This window comes from Syngnathus floridae, chromosome 9, assembly GCF_059516105.1.
Source record: "Syngnathus floridae isolate MCC-2025c chromosome 9, RoL_Sflo_1.0, whole genome shotgun sequence".
Classification (NCBI taxonomy): Eukaryota; Metazoa; Chordata; class Actinopteri; order Syngnathiformes; family Syngnathidae; genus Syngnathus; species Syngnathus floridae.
In genome coordinates, this window is record NC_142421.1 from 3,514,218 (window position 1) to 3,541,745 (window position 27,528).

The 27,528-nt window shown below is 45.7% G+C and overlaps 2 protein-coding genes across 4 annotated transcripts; one reads left to right on the plus strand and one right to left on the minus strand.

The window, feature by feature from the left end:
- lzts2a (leucine zipper, putative tumor suppressor 2a) lies at nucleotides 1-21,244 on the plus strand. 3 transcript variants are annotated; one of them, XM_088385293.1, is made up of 8 exons: nucleotides 1-276; nucleotides 16,355-16,963; nucleotides 17,246-17,872; nucleotides 17,937-18,059; nucleotides 18,137-18,283; nucleotides 18,385-18,864; nucleotides 18,970-19,074; nucleotides 19,152-21,244. In XM_088385293.1, exons 2-8 carry the CDS (start codon nucleotides 16,388-16,390, stop codon nucleotides 19,332-19,334), a joined length of 2,241 nt encoding a protein of 746 aa, XP_088241419.1. In that variant the 5' UTR covers nucleotides 1-276; nucleotides 16,355-16,387; the 3' UTR covers nucleotides 19,335-21,244. The 3 variants fall into 3 exon arrangements, with proteins under 3 accessions (XP_088241419.1, XP_088241420.1, XP_088241418.1); XM_088385294.1 differs by lacking the exon at nucleotides 1-276 and adding an exon at nucleotides 2,389-2,489; XM_088385292.1 differs by lacking the exon at nucleotides 1-276 and adding an exon at nucleotides 10,040-10,265.
- On the minus strand, nucleotides 20,610-27,443 carry LOC148392956 (PDZ domain-containing protein 7-like). The gene is made up of 15 exons (XM_088385295.1): nucleotides 27,219-27,443; nucleotides 27,005-27,142; nucleotides 26,763-26,937; nucleotides 26,425-26,601; nucleotides 26,201-26,348; nucleotides 25,743-25,803; nucleotides 24,763-25,164; nucleotides 24,010-24,144; nucleotides 23,793-23,920; nucleotides 23,642-23,733; nucleotides 23,492-23,581; nucleotides 23,321-23,384; nucleotides 22,759-23,110; nucleotides 22,550-22,650; nucleotides 20,610-21,638 (listed from the first exon to the last, which is right to left on the minus strand). Exons 1-15 carry the CDS (start codon nucleotides 27,391-27,393, stop codon nucleotides 21,486-21,488), a joined length of 2,391 nt encoding a protein of 796 aa, XP_088241421.1. The 5' UTR covers nucleotides 27,394-27,443; the 3' UTR covers nucleotides 20,610-21,485.
- Between the last annotated feature and the right edge of the window lie 85 nt (nucleotides 27,444-27,528).

Consider the following 27,528-nt stretch of genomic DNA (forward strand, 5'->3'; position numbering starts at 1 on the left):
TTCTGCAAGCGGGCTCCCCGGGTGAGCACGCCGAGCACTCTCAGCACTCGAGCAGCCTCAGCCTGAGCCTTTTTGGACGACAACGAGCTGGAGAACCACCGGCGGTGGGAGACACTTCGGTCCAGGAGATTAACCCAACAGAACTCGCTTTAAAGAACGGCGAAAAAAGTGGAATGTTATCGTACGGTTGCCACGGAAGTTTCACTCGGATATACGACCAAGTGTCGTGGTCATTGTTGAAATTGTTGTCCGGAGCTTGAAGACATCTTGTTTGAGGTGAGTCCAACATTCGCTGTTTGTCAACGAAATAATGCCTTATTTAACGCTAATATATTGTAGTGTTGCCCCTAATTGTTTGTGGTTTGGAAAAATAAACTTAACAAAACTAGTATGGGGTTAAATAAGAATTCATGTCAACGAGGTGCGCTTATTTAGTGGTTTACAAACTCAGGGTTGGGGACCTAAAATGGCCCCTTGGTCAGGTTATTTTGTTATATATATATATATATATATATATATATATATATATATATATATATATATATATATATATATATATATATATATATTATATAAATGTTGTTGTGGCCCCAGGTGAAAATATTTTGTCACGTCCCTTGTATTTATGTATAGTGTGATAAACAATTATTTATTTTGCCCTGGTGATTTTGTGTGCATGTGTATTCCACGTCATCTGAGTAGTTTGTCGTCAATCTGACTGGAAATCTGTGACTAGTCCAGTGTTTTATTTCTGTGTTGTGTTTTTAATTAAGCGCTCAGTGTGTGTAACCAGACACTATTAGCTCCACATACTATGTGCAGCTGTTAGCGTACACACACAAAGTTCCAATGTGATTGAGACTTCTGATCCCTCCAGCTGTTTTCTGTTCTTATGAAAGCCAAGAGCACTAATGAAGAGGTGGAAGGTCAATAAAGATGGCGGCGAACACCGTTTGTTTTCATGATCCCGGGCTGGGCTTACTTTAATATATAGATTACTTTGGAGTTGGGATGGAAGCCTACCAAGGGTTGATTGGATCATAAATAAATAAAGAATCCCCTATGGAGTATCTCTTCTCACGCTTGATGTGATTGGTGGACATCAGATTTGTTGTTGAGAAAAAAAATACTTTTGTTTGTGTTGAATGCAAACTGCATATGTATTTTTTTTTCACCTTTACGTGCTTAAACTCATCTTGATAGCGTTACATCACCTCTCCATGGGAATACTCAAGTATCATTCCGCCTCACTACCAGGAGACCCCATATCATTCTTGGTCTATCACCAAAGCACAGGCTGGTGGGGGGTCAGGAGGGGTAGGGAGACAGTATGGTGGGACACAGGAGGCAAAGACAAGTGGGGGATTTGCTGGTGCTGGTACGAGGTGATAACTGAGCTCCAGGTTGCAGGAGATTAAGAAGAAGGCTGGCGGGAGGCGGGCGTGCCATTGAGTGTGCTTTCTAATCATCTCCAAGAAGTCGAGCGAGAGCGCCACCGCGGTCACGGTCAAGTCGGTGATAGCGACGTGACGGCAGAATCGTAAAACTGTCGTTGTTGCTTGTGGTGTCGTAGGCTCCCAACCGGAGCGTTTCCATAGCTAACGTCTCGGTAAGGCCGATATTAGCTCTTTTAGAATCGGCAAAATTCCGGCGATTTATCATAAAAAAATGAACAGATCTGAAATATTGAAGAAAAAAAAATTACATTCATCCCTATTTCGGTTTTAGACACCAAGGCCTAATGTTGGCCCCAGCTAAATTCACAGTTGATGCAAAACCGTCGCCTCTTCCTCTCTGATGGCGTGGCGCCGTCTGTTCAAGACCCCCGGCGGCAGCTTTTGCATAACGCGCTCATTAGCTAAACGACAAGCTTGTCGTCTGCGCTTTCGGGAGCCATGTTGCGTAACCAGAGTAGAACACGGCGACCATCGCTGGCATGCCAAACTGAACCCATTTGATGCTCAGCCACCAGGGGGCAGCATAACACAAAAGTACAGTCCATTTCAGCTCTTTGCAGAGGATAAAGAATATACTTGTAGGCTTACACACTTTTCTAGCCTTTTATAATGTGCCGTTAACATTGTTTGAGCTTATTCCTATCTTTTGATTTGTAAATATTCCCCCCTTCCCCCAGCTATTTGCAGAAATGTTGTTTTCATGACGTAATGCCGATTATGAATGCCAGGAAACTCCACCTCAAACCGCTCTTACTTTGGTCTCCTCTTTGCGGCAAATACCAAGAACTCTTCACGGAAATTAGTGCGTATATGTTGTGATGTCACAATGAGCTATCTCTATTCAATGTGTGTGCATGTTTTTAAATTTTTTTTGCTAGCTACGTTGAAGCTCCCAGTTGTGCTCCTTAAGTCCCCTCAGCTGTCATGTGTCGAACATCACGTCATCGTGGACAGCTGTGAGAATATTTTGGAGAAAGGCTCTCTGTGTCGCACGCCCTCACTAACACAACAACTGTGAGCTGCCATTTTGGGGTGAGCTTTCCAAATACAAAGCCTTAATTCTCATTTAGTTAAATAAGATCTTTAATAGAAAAGCCTCATGTTTTGATTCAGTGAAGCTCAAAAGTCCAAAGCACACTAATAAGCATATTGGACATTTAATACATTGTAAAGACTGAATAATTATAGGTTTACAGCTTTTTTATTATCGTGTCACATAAATTATTGTTTCATCGGCGATGGAGTCGATGGCGCTCCACGAGCTTTATTGTTGATGTCTTTTAGAGGCAGAACAAATAGCGCTTATAAAAATGGCATCCATTGAATTTTAAACACTGCAAGATCAAAAGGAAAATAGCGCCGGGCGTTTTTGTTTTCCATCAATTCCCCGCGTCCACCTTTTGTGCTTTTCGACAGCTTCTTAATCAGCACGAGCCCTCTGAAGCCGTTTCGGCGGGGTTGAGTTTATTCCCTCATTAAATATTTAAAACCGTACGAGGATATTAAATTTGCGTTGTCCCGGGGACAACTCCATTAGCCACTTCACATTTAACGCGCACGTGTCAGAAAACGTTGCCAAGCGCCGCCGCCGAAGTCTGCCAACTGCTCGCTAGCATCCATTAGCGGGCCGGTCAGAGCGTATTTGCTCAACACAGGACGCGGACGGCTTCTTTGCTGAAACGGCATCTCAGCCCTGCATCCGTCTTAGCCCGTACTTGGTCCAAGCTAAAGCGGTCTCGCGTGTCGCCGAGCGTCAGGAGGCTGATGTACGAGGGCCCGAATGACCCGTGCTGAAACAGCAGACCACACACACACACGCACGGTTGATGGATGAGGGGAATCGGGCCGGGTACGGAGGCCCGGCACCGGAAGATCCAGATGTTTTTATTTGAGATGCGCTGATTTATTATCCACTATTGTTTCCTCCTTCTTTGGCTCGGCAGCGTAACATTGAGTGATACCTCCATCCGTTTGTTGATTTCCAAGAGGGCTAGATCCTCCTTCACATGTACTTGGCTGGCTGGAAAATATACAAACGGTCATAAACGCAGCTGCCAGTAAGCCGTTTATAAAAACAGACCGTTCAGGTTTAAGGTTAGTGCGAATCATAAATAATTCCCAGACATTTTATGGAATCCAAGACTCGCTTTTGTGTTTCTAGCTTCAGCTACTTGTTGGCTAACGAGAAGGTGTAAACGTGTATCCGGTGCTTGTCTCGCATAGAAATCCAAAGATATTAAATTGAAGCCAAAAAAAAAACAACTTAACTTCTGCAGCTGTCCTTTCTTGCCTGGAATGCTCTTTCCATTGTAAAAAAAAAAATGGATTTGCTGATTCAGCAGAATGATCTTTTTCAGGATGTTACACCTCCTAAGAGGTAAGCAAGCCAAGATGTGTTGACACCCGATTGTTTGCTCACAAATCCCCTCGGCCAAATTGGAGGATGCGTCTGCCAGATGACCCTGTGGCAAGATCCCTCCAGGACCCCCCCACCCCTTCCTGTGTCAGCTGACTGGCGGGTTTGTCTTGTCAAATCTCCAGAGGCGCCTGTGAAGTTCGCCTGATTTCCCGCACCGTCGAAAATGTTGGGGCCAACCGTTCGTTCTTAACAGCCGACGTTTGTTTTCATGAGAGCGTCTTGGGATTCCGTCCCAGCTTTGGTAACATAACTCCCACTACCCTAACCCCCCCTCTCGTGAATTCCCAAGACATCCCAGAAGGCCCTGGATGGCGTCCCGGAACATTTGGCTGTTGTCTAACATGTTTTATGAAGTGATAAGACATCATTTCACCAAGCTGTAAAGATTACTGAGCCGTGCTGCGGTTGGGGTAGGACCTTGAGGGCGGAGCTTAATAAGTTTGGCAAAAGGGTTTTGTACCCCAACAAAATAGAACCAAACAGAGAGACCATACAGATTTTGATCACTCATTTGATTTGGTGTCATCAAACTTGCTGACTCGTTTGGTGACCATCTCCAAATTGCTGTCGTCATCCGAGTCTTTGTCATATCTGCTTTATTCCGGAAAGAATCGATTATGGAGGATTGTGTATATCTGTTGAGTGGGATTTCTTGGAAAAGGGAGGCACGGAACGGATGACCCAAAAAAAAAGGAGGAGGACGTCTTGTGTGTGATCAGCAGAAAACTGAAATCAAGTTCTCAGCAGGAGATGCGCCGAGTGTGTCTTTGTGGGCTGAATTCTCAATGAACTCCTCCAAACAATTCTTTTCCCAAGCTTCCCTCTGGCATTTGATATTGAAAAGATGTTTTGTCTTCTCAGGCCTTTGATATTCATATCATATCAGGCTGGGGACAAGGGGAACCTCGCTGGGTTCTTTGGCGTCCCCCCTCTGTCCAAAAGTGGGTCAAAGTTTATTGGAGCGTCACGTCTGAGTCGGGGGCTTAGGGGGCGTCCTTCGTACCAGGGACCGCCCTCCGCTTTGCTGTCTTGTATCAAAAGACTGCCAGTCATGAGTTAGTCGTTTGTAAGTCTACCTCGTGGATGATTCCGGACCGCATGCCCTCAGTAATAAGGCTTCTCTGTTATCGTTTACACCATAGGTGTCAAACCCGAGGCCCGGGGGCCCAGATACGGCCCGCCACATCATTTTATGTGGCCCGCCAAGACAAATTGTGCGTCGACTTTGTGTCAACACTAAAATTGCAAATTGTCTTCACTTTTTAAAAAACTACAGATATCGCTAGCATTCATACCAACTACCTCTTTGACCTCTGACCCCTTTGAGCCGACTTCACGTTACCTTCAATACGTTTTCAATGTATTCATTTCTTGGTTTTGCTGAGAAACTGTCGTAGGACAACCTGATGAAGGTAAAGAAGAAAAAGAGGAAGAGGGTATCGGATGAAATGAGAGCAGTGTCGTTCTGTCTCGTTTTCCGGGCTGGAAAGGGATTAGCATCACTTACGTAACACTCGCCCCTCTTTAACTAGTTACCCCCCCTCCCCAGCCTTCTCGCAAAACCACACGGTTGCCGTTGGCCTGATTGTTCGTCGACATCAGTGCAAGTCAACCATTATAGAGCTGAAGAACATATTCTCCATGACGAAAAATAAAGTCTCACGGCACACCTTTCAAACAAAAAGTGGCTTTTCAGGTTAATTGTATACATTCTGCCCTCTAGTGGAAGAGCGTGTTATTGTTGTGTTTACGGTTTTGAATTATGTTGTTGTTGATGTTTTTAATCAATATTAGGGGTGTTTTGGAATCAAATATGCTATCGAGTAATCGATCGAATAATCGGGGAATTGTATAGAAGTGAGTTGAGAGCACAATTTAGACAGAAATGCTGCCCTCTTGGGGCACCTATAGCTAATTACACCACAGTACGGCGATTGCAGATTTTGGTGTTGTTTTCGGAGATGTTGAAGGGATGGAAAAATGATTTCGGAAGGATGAGCACATGCGTGTGTGTTTGTGAAGCGAGCAGAGCATAAACTTCAAAAAGAAAATCTCCACGCAAGTTAGGCATATAAAGAAAAAGGGGGAAAAAAAAGAGGGGATGGGGGAGTGTTGGGGCTGGATGATAGTCTATTTATAGTTTATCCCTGCTGCTGGGTTAGACCGCCTGGCCTAGTGCAGCATAGCTCAGCATCCATGTCAGTCCTCGTGTCAGTCTACATTAGCTTTGCACACACACACACACACACACGATTACTCTGAGGGCGTAAAAACGGCTGTCATGCAAACGTGGGAGCATTGACCTTTGCCACTTAGTCGTGAGTTAAAAGAAGTTTTTTCCTCAGTATGTGGAAATTGGGATTTTATTTATTCAGTATAACACTTCAAATGCGACAAGGACTTTCCCGCTACTGTTGACGTTGGTGACTCATGGCGGCTTTCACAGACAAGGACCTCCTTTGTGTGCTCACTTAAACTCATGGACAGAATGTCATTCATTGGTGCAAATGCGTTCACAATATATCCACGTGTGAAACGGTCTGCTTTTCATCACAGCTCGCCCCACATCAATTCCGCCAAAATTGAAACGGGATCGTTGTTCCATCTGTTTTGGTGACACCATCCGCACGTGAATGTGTGTGTGTGATTGGCATTGGCGGGGAAACGTGACTTGGCTACGGCAAAATAGGCCTCGCTGAAGTCTTTTCAAGTCGTTTCTTTTGAAAGCTCCTCGAAACCAGCGAAGACAGACGCTGACAGATGCTGCAGTCGAGTGCCTTGTGGCAACTTCAGCCGTCCGTTTCATTTGCTTTTTGAACGTCTGTTTGTAGGAAATCGTTTGGGAGAATAAAAAAAAAAAAAGATACAGACAGACAGAAAGAACAGAAGACGTGCGAATGAAAGAGCAGCTACGGCGCAGATGCACAAAAAGTATAAATGGAAATATTCCAGACGCCTTTGTTGTTCGTCCTATCTGTTTTATTTCTACCGAGCGGTCACCTTTACCGTCTGGCGGATTTGCACACTGAAGACGTCTTATTTTCCAAAATGGAAGCAGTCTATTGTAGTTCCATAAACAGTGCTAGGGGGCGCTAGTTTATTTTATTTACTCAAAGTGGTGCCTTGGCATTCAAATTTAATTTGTTATTGTGGCCAAAGCGAGGAATGATTGTCGTCAGAATTCCGCCCTCTAGCGGCTCAAGGTGGAAGTGCACCAAACCTGACTTTGGTTTCTTGTTCATTGCCGTGCACTAACAAGACAGGAGTGAAATATAAACCGCAGATGGATCGGTCAGAGCAGCCACTCGCCAACGCCGGTTCCCACACATCTTTTTCTTTACCGCCAAGATGAATGGCGCTCATTAATCACGGCCGTTTGTCTTGTGTCGTAAGTTTGGAGGTCAGTTGATTAAAGCTTGTTCTCGGCTCGGTTGCCAACCCCGAGCTTCTCCCCTCTGCTTTGCTTCTTGTGATGACTCGGGCATCTTCTGCCACGTAATCCCCGTCGAATAAAAGTCGGGAATTGAAGCAGCAAATCATGTTTTATGTACGCGTGCTTACACAATGTAAGCGGGCTGGAAAAGTGGGCCAAGCATCACACGGGGCAAATTATGACAACAAAGAAGCTTGCCTTTTTTTTTTTTTTTCCTCCAACATTACAACAAGCAGCCATGGAATACATTAGAAGATTCCTGCTCGTTTGAGTAACAAAAAAAAAAATAGGACACAATACACTTTTTAACAGATTGTAAACGACCCCCCCCCTTGGCAAAGTTATTAGCGTAAAATGTAAAGAATTTTTTTTTTTTTTTGTAAAATCTCACAGGGTAATTTATGCCCCTTTGCGAGACCTTGAAGCCCAACTTGCAACCTCCTCAAAGGAGGTAATGATCGCTCTGCCATTTTCCTCTTGACTTTTTGATTGACAGCTCCCACTTTCTCCTTCAACCTTCTCCTGCCAAGATGGAGCGGCATAACTCTCCAAAATGGCAGAATGCTTTAAAGACCCAAGCTGACCTTCTACAAGATGCGTGACCGCGAACGTCTCCACGAGGAGTGGCGTAACCTTGCTAACCGTCAAAGTTGGCACCAGATCCTCGTTTTAAGTGCGGTGACCGCTGTGAGGACATATGTTGCCGCAGCCTTGTAATCTATCTAACAGTAGGATTAATAGTCTCACTCTAATCTACCATCAGACCCTCAAGCGGGCAGGGTGACGCGAGGTTACGCGGCTTTTGATAATCAGAAGATCGGAATCTGGTCTATTGGCGAGCAAGGCTCAAAAACCAAACGGATGACAGGTATGGCAATTATCAATCCATATATTCATTTTTACCTAATCCATCCATTTGCTGACCAATTACTCAACCTGCTACCTGACTAATATTGGAAAAAAAATAATAGTAAGTGAAAAAAGTTCGTGCAGAATAAATGTAAACGAGTTAAATCCTCTTGCAATACGCATTGTCGCCAGATAGGGGCAGTATTACCCACTTGTAATCCTCACCTGCTTTCTGCTTCCATAATAATTAGCATACATCTGAAGACATTTATTTGTTAATCTGTGGAGGTTATGATTCATTTCAGTTCAGAAATTTCACCCCAAAGCCATTTTCATCACTAATTTGATGTGATTTGTGTATTCATGGAAATCGGGGCCCGAGTCTTTGAAAGAGGGTCGGGTTTGGGTGTGCATGTCACTCAGAATACAGGTTGAGCCTGACCTTATCAACTCACGGGGGGGGGGTGGTTCTGAGATTTAGATAAGCGTGTGCGGACAACAACACAACGGCAGCTGTCTTTCCATCCTCCTTCCAGCGTTTCTCCATCACAGGCTTCCTTGTTTGCTCATGTCCGGGCCCAGCTGTGCCCGTCCTTCAGTAGACCGGAAGGATTTGTGTTGACATGGTCCCTCTCGTAGTACAAATGGCTCACTGTCTTTTATTTTCGGTCGGGACCCTCTTTTGTTTGTGTTTTTTAAAATAAGAACAACAGCACTGTATTGTATAAAAAGAGAATGTAAAAAAAAAAATGGTTTAATGATAGTGATAGAAAAATCGGTCGGGATTGGGGAGTAGTTACTGACTGTCCATTTCAATCCTGACATTTTTATTTCTTTACACGTCCACATACTGAAATTCAAACACACACACACACACACACACACACAGGCGGGCTCAAAAGCTTTTTTGTGTTACTCTTGGTGACGAGGTGGCTCGTGTTAATGGCACCAAAGTGCCGAGCGGGAGAGCTAAAGTGAACTTCCTTCTCACTTGTTGACCACCAAGGGACTCATGCGAAGTACATGTAAAGTTTAAGTAAAAAGTTGAAGTGAAAAAAGCACACACACACACACACACGTCTGCTCTTGTTCAACATTACTCAGCTCTTACTGGTTGTCCACTTTGGCACTCAACAAGAGTCAGCACCGTTTGTGTGTGTGCGTGTGATCTGTAAATAGCCTGATGCTGAAACAGTTGGTGCATTAATCACGTGCATTAGCAGGAGGCAGCCTCGTTTCAGCATCCCGACGGCGGTGGATCAGGTTGCACAAAGCCTCGGCGTGTGCTTCTTCGCTCTGCTCATCTATGAAGAAAGACGTTTGAGCATTTATCTTTTATGACGGAAATCCAGTTTAGGCTCCATGAATTACTAGTTGGGGAGTATTAGTGTTACTAGCGCGGTGATAGTTGACTTGTAAAGTTTAATTGCGCCAAAAGTCAGAAGATATCAAATAAACGCTCACACGGCTTTCCGTGCATCACATTTTTATCGGCGATTATGATTTGCTTTGTAAACCAACGCCCTCGCTCACCTCCGAGACGGAACGTTATGTAATTTATCCCACGTGGGTTCATGGTTCCGCCCTCGCCGCCCACCCCCCCGTTGTGAAGCTCCTCACCTTATTAATGTTAATGATTTCAACACAGAGTGGTGGGTGATGATGATTTAATGTAAATCCTTGAATAGACTCAGTAAAAAAAAAACAACAGATATGATCTTATGCGGGAGTTGGTAGAAAGACGTTGGTCCAAAAATGGAAGTTGGAGGTGTGTGTGTGGGGGGGAGTAAAAGATGGAAACAAGAGGAAGAAGAGGGGGGGCCGTTAGACAAAAGTGAGGGAGGGAGCGGGAGGAGTGAGTTGGGGGGGTGGGGGCGGTGCCAATGCAGGCAAGAGGGGAGGCAGCGCAGAGAGGAGTGCGAGCAGGACAGGAGAGGAAAAGAAAAGAGGGGCGTCCGTTTTTGAAAAGTGTCAGGATATGAAGAAGTGGCGGAGTGACGCAGAGGCGGCGGCGCCGGGGAGACGTTAACGCGGCAGCACCCGGACTCATTTTGACTTTCCCACCCGAAAAGGAGCACAGAGGCAGAGATGCAAGGCTCTCACCGGGGTGAGTGTTTGCATAATCTAACGGCTCCGTGTGTGTGCGTGCGTGTGTGTGTCGTAAAAAAAACCTCCAAAGTCGCCATTTGCATGAAGACAAAGTTTGCCGAGGGAAACTTTTGTGTTGACGTGAGCTTGACAAATGGAGGCTCTTGAAGACAAAAAAAAAAGTTGCTCGGCTTGAACACTCACACATTCCTTAATGGACTCAACGGCACCGGAAACCTAAAATCAGATCCCATCTCTGACATTAAATAATAAATGTCGGAAAGTGAAAGCAGCAGTTGGATGCTTTGAGTCCACATATAAACGTTTCATCTCGAAACGGATGAATAGTCACATTTTGGGCCGTAATTGGAACTTCATAACAAAATCAAAAGGAGGTGAAAGGAAAAGCCTCCAAGAACTTGTGATCTTTATTATGAAGTTACTTAAAGTGTGTGTGCTGACTCCCATTGAATGCGATTTTGAATTCTGAACACAAATGAAGAGGGTGTGCATACTTGTGCAACCACATTCTCACTTATTTCCTGTGCTGTTCATTAGAGTCACTTGAGCTATTGATTTGAAATTTTAGCCTCGGAGGACCCACAAAAAAATGCTTTCGTTTACCCTCAGACAGTTAGAGGATGTTATCCAATCGGCAAATTGACGATAGCCGGATCGATACACGTTCCAGTCGAGCGACTTGTTTGTTGTTTCTTATCAGCCGAGATGTTTACAGACGGCAGAGCGCTCTGACGTGTTGACATTTTCGTGTGAGCGAAGGCCGTCATTAAGTGTGGCAAGGCGCCGTAAATGGCCAGGTGCGAGCAAGGGGGGGGGGGGGCTGACGTCACTTTGAAACGGAAAACGGTGAAGGCCGTGAGCTTTGAATCCAAAGACGGCGGCTTACCTCATCGCCTGTGAGGTAAAAACGTGATGCCGGTCGCACGAAACACACACGCAACCTTTCTGCACTGACTCATAAATGGACGCAACAATTCACAGGCCTTGTGCCTGTTTTTTTTTTTTTTCTCCTTCTCATCTTCTTCTCATTGTCCTTTTTTTTTTTTTTCTTTCTCCAAGGCTCTTGTTGAGCTCAACCTCCCAAGCCAGGTATTTATGTAAAGCCTAACACAGAAGACCGAGAGCAAGCGGAGACGACGAAAGATTAGAAGTGGGCTTGCGGCTTCTCTTCACTTTGCTGAATGAGACTTTTCCAAGTCAGTCCCCCCCCCCCTCCTTCCTCCCTCCATCTTTCTCCACTTCACCAGTACGTCGACGCGTACGTCGGATATTTTCTTAGACGAGCGCAAGTGAATTATACATCAAGGCTAGCACAGTTGAACTGAGGCGGAACACTTATGCAATAACTCGTTTAGCGTCGCTAGGCTAAACTAGCAATCGCTCGCTGCGACATCTTTGCTAGACAAAAAAGAGAGTCAAAAAAAAAATACAGATAATAAAAGTAAATGAGTAAAAGACCACCCCCGCTCACATCTCAAGCGGGAGATAACAGGCCTTTTCTTTCTGCTCTCTTCCCTGTGTTGTGTCCAAACAATGGCCTCCCAAAGCCTGGAGGGGGGGGAGGGAAAACTTCCCTGAAGCCTCTTTCACACAAGGCAGTAAAAGCTGGCCTTTTGAATTTTTTTTTCTTCAGCAACTTTCCATCTTTCGAGGTAGTGTCAGAGATTCAAAATTCCATAAAGACTTGAATGCCTGTCGCTCCCCGCTGCGTCGAAAGTATTTGCTACCAAGGACGTCGTCAAAAATTTAATTATCTGCAATCCGAAAATGCAAATATTAGCTGGGTTGTGTTTCAAAGGAGAAGAAGAAGAATCTTTTTTTATTAGGCCTCACACTGATCTCCTTCCTCAGCCACATTCTGGCCCAGCCTGAGCTACTGTTACAACTCCCATGCAGTAATTTTCCGTTGAAAATAAAAAAGGAGACTCTTGAACTGTACAAACAGCTTGAGGCGGTGAAAAGTCAAGATGGAAAACGTCTGCTTTGTGCAGACAGAGCAAATCTAAATTTAAGCTTCCGATCAATGTGTCCCTCAAAGTGAAACATCTCAAGTGGCACCATTGATTTTGCGCAAAAAAAAAAAAAACGTCCACCGCTTCTTCCAAAATGACACCGGCGCTATTTCCGCTGTCTGACCGCTGTCGGGCAGCCGTCAGCGTCTGGAAAAACTCCTGGAAAACGCAACATCCAGGAATTTCAAGCAGATTTTTTTATTTTTTTAACAGACAATTGTGTCTTTCCACCTGCGCCAGAATGCGTCTGCCGATTCATCGAATCGTCCATTCTGACCATCACTTTCAATTATTCCCTTGAGAGAAAATCTAAAATCAGTTCAAGCTTTTACTCATGGAGGCCATTGAGCAGATGTTTTGTCCGCCTTAATGATTTTCCCTCGACAGGCTCGTAACCTCATTTTCGTCATCCGAAGGTCTCGGCGGAGACACGGACGGGGGCAAGTTGATTCCGAATGAACCCATAAATAAACGTCCGTGTCCCCTGGATGACCATCTCCAGACTGCGTGGCCCCTCTCCATTTTTGTCGGTAGCTGGCTGCTCTCGCCTTGAACCCCGCCACGGAGAATTTTGGAACGCGCTTATTGTAGGCGAGCAGATCCGAAGCAAATCTGTCCGTCTAACACATCGACAACACGGGGCTCTGCTTCCTTGACAACGCAAACAGACGGAGAAAAGTCCAGAACGAATAGAAAAAAAATTAGAGTGCATCTGTTGCCAATTACTACCGGTAAACTCTTTTTTTTTTTTTTTTGGAGAGCTTATTCCTCCTCCTTCTTTTCATCTCTTAATCAAGTCCCAGCCGCTTGGACGCTTGATCTCGCAGCTTTTTTGTTCAAAGTTGCAATCAAGCATGTTCCCGTTGCCAAAACGGACAAAAGGGATTTGGCACCCAGGCGGCTTTTTTGCAATCCCAAACTGGCCCACTGAGAGAGAGCAAGAGAGGCCAAGTGGGGGAAGGTGACAGTAAGCAGCCGCTCACTCACCGTGTTGGAATGGCAGAAGAAGAAACTTCAAACCTGTTGACTTACTCTCAGGGAATCATGGCTGCCACCCAGGCTGTAAAAAAAAAAATATAGTGCTGCGTCTTTGACTTGAGACTCTCCATCAAAGAGGAATTATCACGCCAAGATCTTTCACCATCCGCCAATATTCCTTCCACCTGTCGCTCTTTCGCTCATGCTGTGCGTGCCGCTGCCATAGAAGCAGATTGAAAATCTCACCGCATAGCTCGTGGAGGGGATTAAATAGACGCCGGCTCCGTTCCAGATTTATTTTATTGTCGAAAATTAATCACAAGAGCAAAGAGGTGTCCCGACGAGATGAATAGTCGCGGGTTGGTCTCGTCTCGCTACAATTTGGAACGGTCAAATCTGATCTGGCTTGTGTTTCCACTACTGGTTGTACATCATCGCAGGCGGCGGCCTAGCCGATGAATAAACGGAGGACCTCATTTGTGCTTTTGTTGTTTGTCAAAAGACTTTGATTTTTGTTTTATCCGTCATCTGCCTGTCAAAACTCGCTTATGATGCCAAAAAATTGCTCGAATATCTTTAAAATTCTCAGTTTTACGTTGACTGTAAAGAAAGACCCTTGCTAGCCAGCGACACGTTGCCGCTACTGACAAAACTTAAACGTTGTAACATGTCAAGATAACGAGCAGCCGCTATGTTAAACGTCCAAATGAGTTGAAAAACAAAGTCGTCCTTTTGATTTATTATCAGACTAACTTAAAAGTACAAATACCTGATTTACTTTAGTATCTGAAAGAAGCAAATGTTTGGAAGACAGATAAGACACATTGATTGAAGTGAGAGTCGTGGTGCTATTTGTAATGATGTCTCCCTTCTCCATTGACCCCCCCGCCATTTGGACATTATAAGGCGTGTGTGTGCTCGCCAAACAGGATTAGTGAGTTCTGCTTTTCCCAAGGCCTTTCTTTAGACAAGCAGGTACTGGATGGAATCCTTCAGAACCCCCCACCTCCTCATCGTGACCTCCTCCCACTCTGCTTTTGTCTCATGGCCCTCCCTCATCTTTTTCTTCCCCCCCCCCGTCGAGCCTGGGCTGGGCTCGGAGGTTGCGTGTGATTGCGAGGAACGATGTGTTGCTGCGGAATAATGTGCTTCCGCTCTTGGGAATGGGCCGGCGGTATTAACGGTCTTATAATAATGGGATTATTTGCTCGGCACGGACCCCGCTAGTGTCTTGTTATTGGAGAACTCCCCCCGATAAGCTCTTTCTGCCGTCATCATCCGAGGCCAGTCGGTCACAAACGCGTTTCGGTCGCCGTCTCCGAGACGTTCGGCATCGATTAATAGTTGCGGAAAGTGAACCAGGGTTGACCTCGGGATAGCTAGCTGCGACGCGATTGGAGTTTATTTTTAAACGCCTCGCCGGGAGAAGAAGAAAAAAATATCTGGCTCTTAAGATGTTTTCTATTTTTAGGGCTGATGACAATGTTTTTGTTCTTTCTGTTTTGTTATGCTGATTCCAAGGATGATGGAACTTGCATTTCAAGCACAGGATTTTTTTTTTTTTTATCTTGACTGGATAATCACACAATTGAAATGATTACTTTCAGAACTACAAACAAAAGTTTAGGTGGAAATGTGAAAATGTTCTCACAGTCCAAACACAATGACGGGCCTCCAAAGTTCCTGTGGTCCAAGAGATGCTCAAAGTTCTTAACCCATGGAGGCTTCAAGCATTTCGGAACATCAGAAGGGGAAATTAGCTTTTGGGGTTTATTCCTTGAGGGGCCGGAACAAAACAAGACCTTCGGAGGTCACGGTGGTAGGAGGGGCCCCTTCACAGCCACTCCTCAGGAGGTCACCGGGTTAGCACTCAGTGGGTCACACTTGACGTTCTCAGAGGATTGTTAATTCTATTCTTCCTAAGAAGTCTTCGTCAAGGAACATTGTTGGTCACGAGGTGGTGGAGCAATCGCATCACAAACGTGACTAATTGTCCCTGGTCATTTCCACATGTGAGCTCACAAAGCTTTCCTCACAGAAATCAAAGACACAGTTGGCTGATCAATTAGGCGGCCTCTTGTTTCTTCTAGCGTGACTTCCGCACTGTTGGCCACCTTCCTGGAGTTATTTTGGTCTGTTTGGAAATTACAATAGGTTGTTCAGGAAAGTATTGTTTTGATTTCAATGCCGACATCTGTTGCACAGATTGTCCAAGGTTCTTTAGACATCAAAAGTTTGAGGTGATGAGAAGATAGTTTGGAGTAAATACACAAATTTAGCAAACTAATCGACAACTATTTTAATAATCGTGTGAAGGTTTTTCTTCAATATCATTTATAAAAACAAATAGATTCTTATTTGTGTTCAATCCGGAAAATCCGATTAATCGATTCCAAAAAATATTGGATAGTGACATCTCTACAGTAACTCCGTGAGACGTCGTCCATCTTTTGATGAGTAAACATTTTCTTAAAACACTGATTTGGAAGTTTCGTGCAGGATATCACCTGACAGCTTTTCCCGCCGGACCCGACTGATGGGGATGTTCGTCCCGGCGGACTGTGTGTGCACTTTCTATCTGCTTGGGATTATTCCGCTTGACCAGACGGATTTAAGCTTGGCACGACAGGCTGAGGATGTGCGCTCACCCGGCCGGGCAGCCGACACCGATAATACTATCTGCAAACGGAAGCGCTTAATCCGCCGCCACGCTTACACTTTGAATGGCATCATCACGTTAGCGTCCTTTCATCGCAAGATTCGCATCGGATTGATCGCCGATGAGCTTTCGGATCGCCGGGTTCGGATGGGGACATTCCGGAAAGGCACGCATCAGCTGACTCCTTTTGTCGCGAAACCCAAAGTCTTTCTCTCCTCCTGCCTCATTAGCGGAATTGGCAATTAGCAGCTGCGTTTTCAGGCGCTCGCCTTTGCCAAATGCATGAGGCGGTAAAGATCGGATCTGTTCGTAATTGTGTGGCTTTTTTTTTTTTTTTGGGGCCAAGATTTGTTATTAAAAAAAAGATTTATTGTCTGCTTTGATTGACATCCAATATGTTTTTAATGTGTTCTGATGATTCCTCTTCTTTTATTACAGGGTGCGTGGTGTGGCTAACGCCATCGCGGCGCCATGGCTCTGGTTCAGGCTCTCCCTGCCACTGACCACCCCAACCCCGGTGTCGACGTCCAGCAACGCCAGCCCCCATCCTCCTCTCCCTCCCCCCCAGCCTCCCGAAGCTCAGCCACCGCTATGGGTTCCGTAAGCAGTCTCATATCGGGACGCGCCTACCAGGAGAGGCACTGCCGAGCGGCTAGCGAATTCGCCGCCAAGCAGCGCCGCTCCACGCCGGCGACCAGCTGTTTCCGCCTCCAGGATAATACCCTTCGCAGCGCCAGCTCCTTGGAGCAGCTGCTGGTCATCTGCAACCAAGAGGAACATCACCAGGTTCTACCGCCACCGCTGCCCGCCAAGAAGCAGCCTCGGCCCGGCAACTCCGCAACCGCCGTGGCTCCCGTCGGCGGGGATAACAATAACCCGGGATACGTGAGCGGCGAGGTGGTCGTCGGAGACTGGAACGACAACGTGGTCGTGGCCGCCGTAAGTCCCTGCAGCGACTCGGAGGAGCAACGGGAGAACAGGACTCTGAATGGCAATATAGGAGGACCTCCCCCAAAGCTCATCCCAGTTTCCGGACAGCTTGAGAAAGTAAGTAGTCGAAATGATGACGTGAAATCAAATCAGCGTGACCCCAAAAAGCAAGGGGTCAAAGGTCAGGGGGCAAAGATCAGGGGGTCAACAGTCATGGATCAAAAGTCGGGGGCCAAAGATCATGGGTAGAAGTCATGTGCTGGGATCAACGGTCAGGGGTCAGTAGTTGGGGATCGGGGGTCAAGGGTCATTGGTCAAAGGCTACATGGTCATTTTTAGAAGTTGAACAAGTTTAGGCAACTGACACAGGAAGCAATCTGATCTTCTCTTCCTTTTCAGAACATGGAGAAAGTGCTGATCCGTCCGACAGCGTTCAAGCCTGTCGTCCCCAAGAATCGCCACTCGGTGCATTACCTGTCCCCGCGACCCGGCGGCTGCAGTCTGTCAGAGAGCCAGGGCAGCCTCAACCTCCTCCTCCCCCTCGCCGGAGCCAATGCGGCCGGCGGCGGCGGCTCCACTTCGGAGGAGAAGCGAGACTCTTTCGGTGGGAGTGGCAACGCTCGCGGAAGCCAATCTTGCTCCATGTCAGACTCCGGCAGGAACTCCCTCTCTAGCCTGCCCACTCACAGCAGCGCAGGTTATAGTCTGGCCCCCAGTGAGAGCTCCAGCTCCGGGTCAGCCCACCCGGAGTCCGGCCAGGTTCTGGTTAGAAACACTTCAGGCGGGATGGGGACTCACGGTCACTCAGATAGCGGCCGTTCGTCGTCCAGCAAGAGCAGCGGCTCGGGCTCGCTTAGCGGGCGCGGGCAGCCCCTGTCGGACAGCGGCTCGTGCGGCCACTCGTCGCCGCCTGTAGAAGGCTACGAGGTGGTGGTGAGGGACCTGGAGGAGAAGCTGAGGGAGCGCGACATGGAGCTCCAGCATCTGCGGGAAAATCTGGATGAGAATGAAGCAGCCATTTGCCAGGTGAGACCCACGGCTGACCAAAAGGTGAGAAGATCCATGCAACCTGGATGCTTTTCCGTGAAAGGTGTACGAGGAGAAGCAGCGTCGCTGTGAAAGTGAGATGGAGGAGCTGAGACAGAACTGTGCCACCAAGATGAAGCAGGCCTCTCAGAAGGCCCAGAGGACACAGCAGGTCTTACAGTTGCAGGTTGGCCATTTTGTGTCAGATGATCTGCTTCCGATTTTGCTTCTCCACGAAGCCAATGATGCTGGTTGTGTCGTCAGATCTTTCAGCTACAGCAAGAGAAAAAGAAACTGCAGGAGGACTTCTCGGCTCTGCTGCAGGACAGGGAATCTCTGGAGAGGAGGTGCGCCACCATCCAGCGTGAGCAGACGCAGCTCGGCCCACGGCTGGAGGAGACCAAGTGGGAGGTGGGACTCCTTTTTTTACTTTAAATTGAAGAGAAGAAAATGAATTCAAGCTAACGGCAACAAAATCTGTTTCCATTGTGTCCTGTCGTGGGCGGCGGCAGGTGTGCCAGAAGTCAGGCGAGATCTCCCTGCTCAAGCAGCAGCTGAAGGAGATCCAGTCGGAGCTCACCCAGAAGGCCGGCGACATCGTGGCGCTGAGGGCCCAGCTGAGAGAAGCACGATCCGAGCAGCAGGCCGGCCAGGCTCGCTGTCAGGAGGCCCAGGCGGCCATGCGAACGCGCTCCCTGGAGCTGGAGGTGTGCCAGAACGAGCTGCAGAGGCGCAAGAGCGAAGCCGAGCTGCTGCGGGAGAAGCTGGCCCGCCTGGAGGACGAGACGCTGCGTCTCCACGACTCCCTGACGGCCAGCGGCGGGAAGACCCAGTGCGTCGTCGGCCTGCCCCTCCATCAGGGGCGGGGCCTGTCCAGGCGGGCGGGGCCCAGCCCCTGCATGTATCGCGACGTGGACGACTGGCGAGGGGAGAGCGATGAAGCCAAGGCGCTGAGGCAGAACGCCGAAACTCTTCTGGGACTCCGACAACAGGTCTGTCCATTTCTGGACAATAATAAAACACATTTGATACATCACTCAGGAGTTGGATGGACCTTAACTCGTGAAAAAAAAAAAAAAAAAAAATCACACTTTCAGGTGGACAGGCTGAAGGCTGAGCTCATGTACGAGAGGAGGACAAGCGAAGAGCAGCTGTCTCGATTTGAGGATGAACGTAGGGTGTGGCAGGAGGAGAAGGAGAAGGTACAAATTCCTTCAGTCTTGACATTAGTGGCTCAGTGAAAAAAAATGTTTTTTTTGTTCTGTATAAATCCCATCAGGTGATCCGCTACCAGAAGCAGCTGCAGCAGAACTACATCCAGATGTACCGGCGCAACCGCGAGCTGGAGCGAGTGATGCGGGAGCTGAGTCTGGAGCTGGAGAACAGGGACATGGACGACTACGAAGTGCACAGCGGCAGCAACGACATCCACTTTGAGGAGATTACCGCCACCGAGATCTAAAGAAGACACGCCAACCCGACGCCGGACCGAGGAAAAACAAACAAAACAAAAAAAAAAACAGGACGGCTGGCTTTACCTCTTGAGCAGCTCCCAAAGGTGCGTTCTTCTTCTACTGCTGCACTCCTCGTGATCTTTCATACAGTGTTTCACCTGCACTTTTTTTTTTTAAAGACTTTTATTCCACCACTACAAAGTCAGCACAAAGACTTTTTTTTTCTGAAGCGGTGAGAAGTGTTTAAATCAGGAAGGATTGTTGGAAACAGCAAAAAAAAAAAGAATAAGTCGGCAACATGCACATTTTTTTACGGTAAACAACAGGGCACAAGCATGCTTGTCATGTGATGAGAACACCTGCTACTTAATGTTGTGTCTTGTAGTCTTTAAGGGGAATATTAGCCTGAGCATGCTAACGTGAGGTCTTCTCATCTGACAGTACCACTCCAATCCTTTGGAGGGCGATAGTGAGACAATTTGCTGATGTCTGCGTTTCCCTACCTTAATGCACTCAGAGCAGCGACGCATACCAACAAAATTGTTCAACCAAAAACGTACAATTCCATCTCATGAAAGTCAAAAAGCCAAGTCTTCATCTTGCTCTTAATTCCGCTGTCTCTTTTTCTGTAGACCTCAGCGCTGCCAGGCATGCTGTGGCACAACGTGGTATTACATGCAAGTTGCGCAACTCTGAATTCAAACTTGAGGAAATATTTTAAAATAGGATTTAATTAACAAAAATGTTTGTACGTCTAAGTTAAAATCTAAATGTAAGTTAAAATAGGCACATAGTAAGATTTACTAATTTTAGTTTTTTTTTTATTAATAGACGGCAATCCAAAGTATTTGTAGACAAACATTCAAAAGTAAATTTTCCTTACAGCGTCCCCGCGGAAGGAAAGCAAAACAAGTGCAGCTGTTTGTTGCGGATTCTTGCTCTCTTTGTTTTGCCTCCTACACCCTAAAAAGTATTTTTAGCAGCGCTAAGAAACTAAAAACAAAGTTTTATTAGTCTCACTGCTTCTTCCTCTTCAGGCAGCCATTTATTTGTTCCTTCTAGCAGGTTTTATTTAGCTTCCAGCAGCCTAAAGTTACAATCACTTGAACTTGAGTCTTTCAAAGCTTTGCGAGCTGAGCCAATCACAAGGCACATGGAGACAAACAATTCTTTCAGTTCCAACGTCCTTAGCACTGCGAGGCACTAGAAAATACAACGCAAACTTTGGCAGCAAAGATGAACACTTAAATCGCTCCACAAGCTCAGCTTTAATTCCGATTATTTTTATTAGCCAGCATGAGAGAGCTTAAATTTTCTAAACGAAATATATATCGAAAAGGAGATCAATATCAGGAAGGGTTGTATATTTTTATATACATATATGAATAAAGCACCGACTAATATTTTTTTTTCTTGTAGCACCGTTGTCAGTGCCAATTCTATCTATATGAATGTCTATACTACAAATATATGCAGTTGATTGCAAAGACTAAAAAATGTCTGAGAGAAAGCCCCCAAATTAACCTACAAATAATTTTAATATTTTGTTCATATTTTTTAAAAATATCGAGTATAGCCCAGAGAAACAATTCTCGACTGTTACTTCTGGTTTTGAGTGTAAATATGTAAAAAAAGTATAACACATATTAGCCACTGTGACTATAGACCAAAGCAACCTAACTCGTTTGTTTTTCTTGTGGCTTCTTTTTTGTTACCCTTTTTTACGTTAGCTTATGTTACGTCAAACTTGATTCATAAAGTAGACGTCGTTCATGTAAATGTGTACATTTCTTGTATAAATGTGTGGCTTTTTTCAGTAAAGAGAAAGTTGTCAGAACAATCAATTCTAAAAATATTTGCTAGCCTGGTAGCATTTCTCCTAAACAAAGTAAAAAATACATTGAATTATTAAATTGTGTCATGGCCTGCCTGTTTTTTTTTTTTCCTCCCCAAATCCTTCTCATGTGTAAGTAAAGGTCCAAAGTGGCTGATTGTTCCGGAACAGGCAGCATTTGTGCCAGACAAAAATCCTGAGCAGCCATTTTGCAATCACGGTTTTAGACATGAGCGCTAATCTGGCCAAAAATCTCATGGGGCAGTTTGGGATTATCTCCTGTAGCCGGATGCTAACTTCACGAATGACACAGTCACTTTCAATATTAGTGGGCAGGCGTCTCCTTCGGGACCTTGACCACAAGTACCATGGGCTCTTTGACCTTGTTACTGAACGAGCGGCGGATGGCGTCGACGGCGTGTTGGTGAGTTACGCCTTGCAGACTCTCGTCATCCACGCTCAGCAGTTCGTAGCCGGCCTGTGAACACGCGGAATGTACAGTTCTTGATGATATTCTTAAAAGTCTCATATTTTAATTAATAAATAAAAAAAAGCCTCAAGAATGTTAGCTTAATGCTAACATCACACAAGCTAACAAGCAGCAACAACATCCACGTTCAGCAATTCGTAGCCGGCCTGTGAACACGCGCAATGTACAGTTCTTGATGATATTCTTAAAAGTCTTATATTTTAATTTAAAAAAAAAAAAGCCTCAAGAATGTTAGCTTAATGCTAACATCACACAAGCTAACAAGTAGCAACAATATTGCATTATGAGATGCCTTTTGAACCTTTTATTTTTTTTACAGCTTTATATAAACTGTTAACATATTTTCCATGTTGCTCCTTGTACGATAAAAGAATTTATGTCAGACTTTCCTGCAGGATACGAGCCGTGTTAAAAACTTTCGTGTTGACAGCGACTTCCTCTGATGTCATTGTCATTTTTTTTTTTCGCTCGAGGATGCACCTGTGTGGTGACCATTGTTATATGTCCACCAAACACCTCTAATTCCCTTTTCCTTTTCTGCATTAGTGAAGAAAACAGATGTAGACAGCCATTTTATTTGATTCTCCCTATTTTTTATGGCACATCCCTCGTGGCGGCATCAAAAGATTTGGCTCCATTTACGCAAAGAGGGGATTAAAAAGTGCATTAAAAAAAAGTAATTTGAATTAAATAGATGATAATCTGACCCCTATCCATTTTATGCTCATTTGATGCATTCAGCGAGATTAATGGGGAAAAAAAATATCATCCAGTAGGAGGATAGTCTAAGTTTAGTAGGAAAACCGCACATGACTAGCTTTAATTTCTTGTCATCTTGCTATTTATCCAATATGGTGGTTGTAGTAGTGCAAATTAAGTTAGCATGCTAGCAATGCTACCTTGAGAGCGGGATTCATTGAAGCGGCTCCTCCAGGGAAGACGCTCTCAATCTTGATGACGGGCTGAATTCTCGACTCGACGCCTCCAGACACGCTAATACCTGTGCACACAAACCCTTTTTTCATGTTCTCATCCTGACCTCTGCTGGTCATGCGTGTCACCATCATATGAAACATCAGTTATTCCAATTTGTGTGTTTTGTGCTCACCTAGCGACGGTTTGGCTTTGGAGATAGTCAGAGTGGAGATGTGGTAGTCTGGTGGTGTTTGGGAGTGTCCATTAAGCGGGACCGCGGGGGGGCTGGCAAAAACATCCTTCAGGGGCGTCCTGGTCCGTCGTGGCGAGGAAACACTGACTTCAGCAAAGTCCTGCGGGCGACCGCTCAAAGTGGAGTCTGGACTCGCCTCCCTCCTCGTCCTCCTCACGGGGGACCTTCCTCGTTCGCCTCCTCGAAGGCCGTTGAAGGACGAGGAGGAGGAAGAGGAGGAAGAGGAGGTGAAAGTGTCGACAGGTACGTCCAGCAGGGGGGTGAACACCTGTGACGGAGACAAAGTCAGTCCCTCCATGATGTCAATCGCGTGAGCGGCCCGTGGCACGTTCTCTACAGGCTGGAGAAGGAAGCCGCCACGAAAGTCTGAAAACAACACAAATCATTCCAAAATACATTTTTAAACAAAGGTAAAAAAAAAGAAATCGATTGTCGACATTATGGACGTTGAGAATCTGTCTTTGGTTAACCACGAAAAACCTTTTGTGTGCGTACCTGGGACTGGCGTTACGAGGTGGCGCCGAGGGGTTCCTCCACGAGGGGAACGTTGAACTGGAGAAGGTACTAAAAGAAATAACCCAGATTTTTTTTTTTATTTCATTATTTTCATCATATCAATGTGTCAATAGTCTGACCGATTAATCGTTCGGGTCGTCGAGTGTCTTTCTCCCCTGCTGGATTCTTGAGAAGATTGTAGGCCTGGACTTCAGAAGGTATCACCATGCTGTCAAAACGACCCAACTCGCTCGGGGGAATCAGCATCCTGTATGCAGAATATTATGCAGATGACGAAGCGTCATACGTGCTGCTTTCCATGTGCCACCTTATATCACGGAGAAGCAGTATCTTCTCAGGCTGGTCCAAGATGGCCAGCAGGGGGCGCACCAAATCCTCCAGAATCTTCTCGGACAGAAACTGCAGGAGAGTCAATTTGTTATTCGACACACTCGGTAACATGGACGCAAGAGACTGACCCGCTGACAGTGTCTCATGACGGCGGCCACCTCGTCCGGGCTGAGCAGCTTGTTGGACATCTCCTCCACGTGCCGTAGGGACGCCTGCTCTCCTTTCAGGCCTGTGCGGGAGATCATTTCATTATTCCCTTTTTCTAACAAAATGATGGATTACATAGTGACTTAAAATCAAGATTATTTTCAACTTTTCAAATCTGTTGGCATGACTTGATCTGACCTTTGGATGGGCTCCTCTCTTTGCGATCTTTCTTGAAAAAGAGGTTGAGGAAAGTTTTGGAACGCTGCAGTTTGGCTTGCTTGTCGTCTGAGCTGTGCGTCTTTTTTTCGACTTTTTTCTTCTGCTTCTGCTCCTCTAATAGAAGAACAATCAAGAAACAATGGTCAGCATAAAAAATACATCAATACAAATATATTTATAAATTATTCCTAAATATATTTGTCAATAAACTGTTTTTAATTTAACAGTATAAGATTTAAGAAATAATGATATTTTTAAACATAATAAAATATATTTTAACATTTTAAAAGTTTTTTAAATAAATTTACAACACATTAAAAAGAAAACTTTGTATTTTCGAATGGAGCAGTGAGCACTTTAAAAGTAGCTTGATGCGCATGATGTCACATCTTCTCTTGTGCGCAATAAATCTGCCTCTGTGTGTGCGTGCGTGTGTGTGTGTGTGTGCGTGCAAATGTGTGTGTGCATAGGTAATGCTCAAACACTGATAAATTGCAGTCCTTTTTGCACCAACAGGCCATCCATATGGAGACAACACACCGTAACAAGTTCAATCAGCCAAGTGGCTGACGCTCTGCATCGAGCAGGAAAGGCCATCAAGTCAACAAGCTCGGATCAAATCAATCTTTGTTGATGTCATTTATGCAAATCAGGTTGAATGTGAATTTTTGTTTCTTTTTAAATGTATATATTTTTGGTTGTATTATTTAGAACTTTGAAAATATACATCACCTGACAAGGTGATGTGACTCTGGGAGCGTCTAATGGGCTTGCGAGGCCTACTGAGGGCCATGAGGACCTTGGTCTTGGGACCTTGGTGCCGACCTCTCTCATCCCCGCCCGCCTCTCCCTCCCCACGTATGACGGTGTCCTTCAGGAGCAGCGTGGCGCCGATTGTCCGGCTGGGGGAGGAGGATGCCTCCGTTTGTATGGCCGTGTCAGCGGTGGCGACGGCAGTGGGCCGGTTCTCCGTGGAGATGGACACGTCCACCATGTTGGAGCCAAAGACAGGAGGAGGGAAGAGGAGCTGGGAGAGACCACTGAGGGAGCTCACGGGGGACGACAACGACGAGACGGACGAGTGCGAGTCGTAGCCTTGGGAGGATCCTGACGCCAACGCCGACCCATTGGAAACTGAAACGTGACATCATTACTGACGGACATTTACACATCTCAGATAGTGATCCAGTATGTTTAGCTTAATGCTAACAAACAATGCAAAACAGCATTTACTGGCTAATGAATAGCATTAGCGTACAATTTGAAGATAGATGCCCATAGGTATATATTCTTTATCCTCTGCCAAAAGTATTATATGCTAATTATCGTTAGCCAATCTATTTTAGTATGAAGCTAGCAAGACTTTCAATCACGTTATCATCCCCTTGTTTGAACGCACGCTCAATACCAAGGCAGCAAGATTTAATTTTCACAATGTCCTAATCGCTTTGTAGGGATCAGGAGCAGTCTGACCTCTTGACCTATTCATCCTTTAATCCTCTCAGACAGGACATGAACTAAGTATGATCTTCATGTATTCCTTTATTTATTTTTGCCCTATCTAATTTAACTCTTGAAATGTTCACAATCAACTCCAAGAGACACGAATGTTAGCGGATGGATTGTTTTGTTTTCAAATAACTTTATGATGATGTATTATCGGTATATTTGAAAATATTACATTTGCTTTATTGTGGAAAAATTCAACGTACGTTTGTCCAGCCAACCGTACTCTGCCACCATCTCCTTATATGCAGGATATCGTCCAGCTTCCTGTAACAACACCAATAATTTACATTTAATATACATTGATGTCATGTGTAATTCTGTAGATAGTTGTTTAGAAAAAAAATTTGAAAAATGAAAAGATCTAATCAAATATTTACAAAAAAGCAGATCATAGGCCAATTTGAATCTGATCCCTGACCGCTTATCAATAATGAAACGGACGCACTTTGCAACGTGCAACTTGAGATGTGAGGGGCACGAAATGAGAACGGCAGCTCTTGAACACATTTGGTGATACACTTTCGGCTATTGTGTGCTAACAAAGACATCCCTCCATCACAGGCTTAAAACATGGATGGACAGGCAAGTGAGCCACAGTCAGTGAGCTTTGGTGCAACTGCTAATATTGCATCCACCATTTAAAAAAAAAAAAAAACCTCACCCTAATTGTTAACATGACATGCGTGTGACTCTTCAGGACCTCCACGGCGTTGCTGTGTGTGATGTCATCAAAGCTGACCCCATTGGCCGCCAGGATCTGATCCCCCATTTTGATACCGTGCTGCTCCGCCAGCCCACCTGGGTCCAACCTGGACATAAAAATTTAAATTTCAAGAGGACAGCCTAATTAGAAACACCTCATTCGAAATCGAAGATCATGATTACTTTGAGACGTAAATTCCCAATCCAAACTCTCGTCCTCCTCGGATGTTGAAGCCCAGGTAGTAATCATCTGACGTGGTGAAGAGATGCACTATCCTGCGGAGGGCGCTGTCCGAGCTGGCCTCTGACGGGGTGCGTCCGCCCTCCTCCACCACCATCCTCCTGTGAATCAGGTCCACCCTAATACCCAAAAGTCCCGAAGTGAAACAACACGAGACCATTTGCTTTGGGGGCAAGTGGAAAAATATTTTGGGGGGGGGTTGTCAACACACCTAAAAGTGAAATCAGTAATCCATCTACACCAACACCAAGACACGGGTTGGTAGAAGCTAATAACTCACCACGTGGTCTTCTCCTTGGAGTAGCGTATGCCGGGAATCTTTCCTACACGTCGAACTACCATCCTCAAACGGCTGTTTCCAGTCAGGACCTTCACAGCACTACTCATGGTGATACTCTCCAGACTTACACCATTCACCTCCACAAGTTTGTCCCCCACGGCCAGGCCGGCTTGAGCTGAGGAGCAAATAGGTCTTAGTGAGAGAGGTTGGTCCATAATTCTGTCCGGAGCATTCATGCAGACCTGCTGAGCTGTGGTCATCCACCTTACTAACAAAAATCCCCAGTCCATGTTCAGACCCGCCTCTGACGCTGAAACCCAGACGTCCATCCAAAGTCTTGTCCACTGTCACCGTGTGGATGTCTTCACTGTCATCTCCTCCTGAGAAAAATGGTACGAGTAGAGCACAGATGTCAACTTGAGTAATTTTGTCTCGCAAGTACTTGAATCGTCTTACCCTGTAGAGGAGCGTTGATGAGGATGACTCGGCCCATGGGTGAGGAAGACCTCCGCCTGCGTCCTTGTTTTTGTTGCCTCTTCAGCAGGTAGCTGTGGGACCCCCCGGCTTGTCCTCCGTTGTGGACGTGAGGGTGCCCACCCCCATTTGTCATCTCCCTCTGGGAGTGAGCCATGGTTTAAATGCTACAAGCCTTCTCTCAGTCATCCAGACTTTCCAAAGGATTATAGAAAGTCATTTAAAGGAGAAGGTCCACTTTTTGGGACTGTGTGGCTGCTTTTGGTTCCATGGTGCTGCTCTCTTTCTGCTT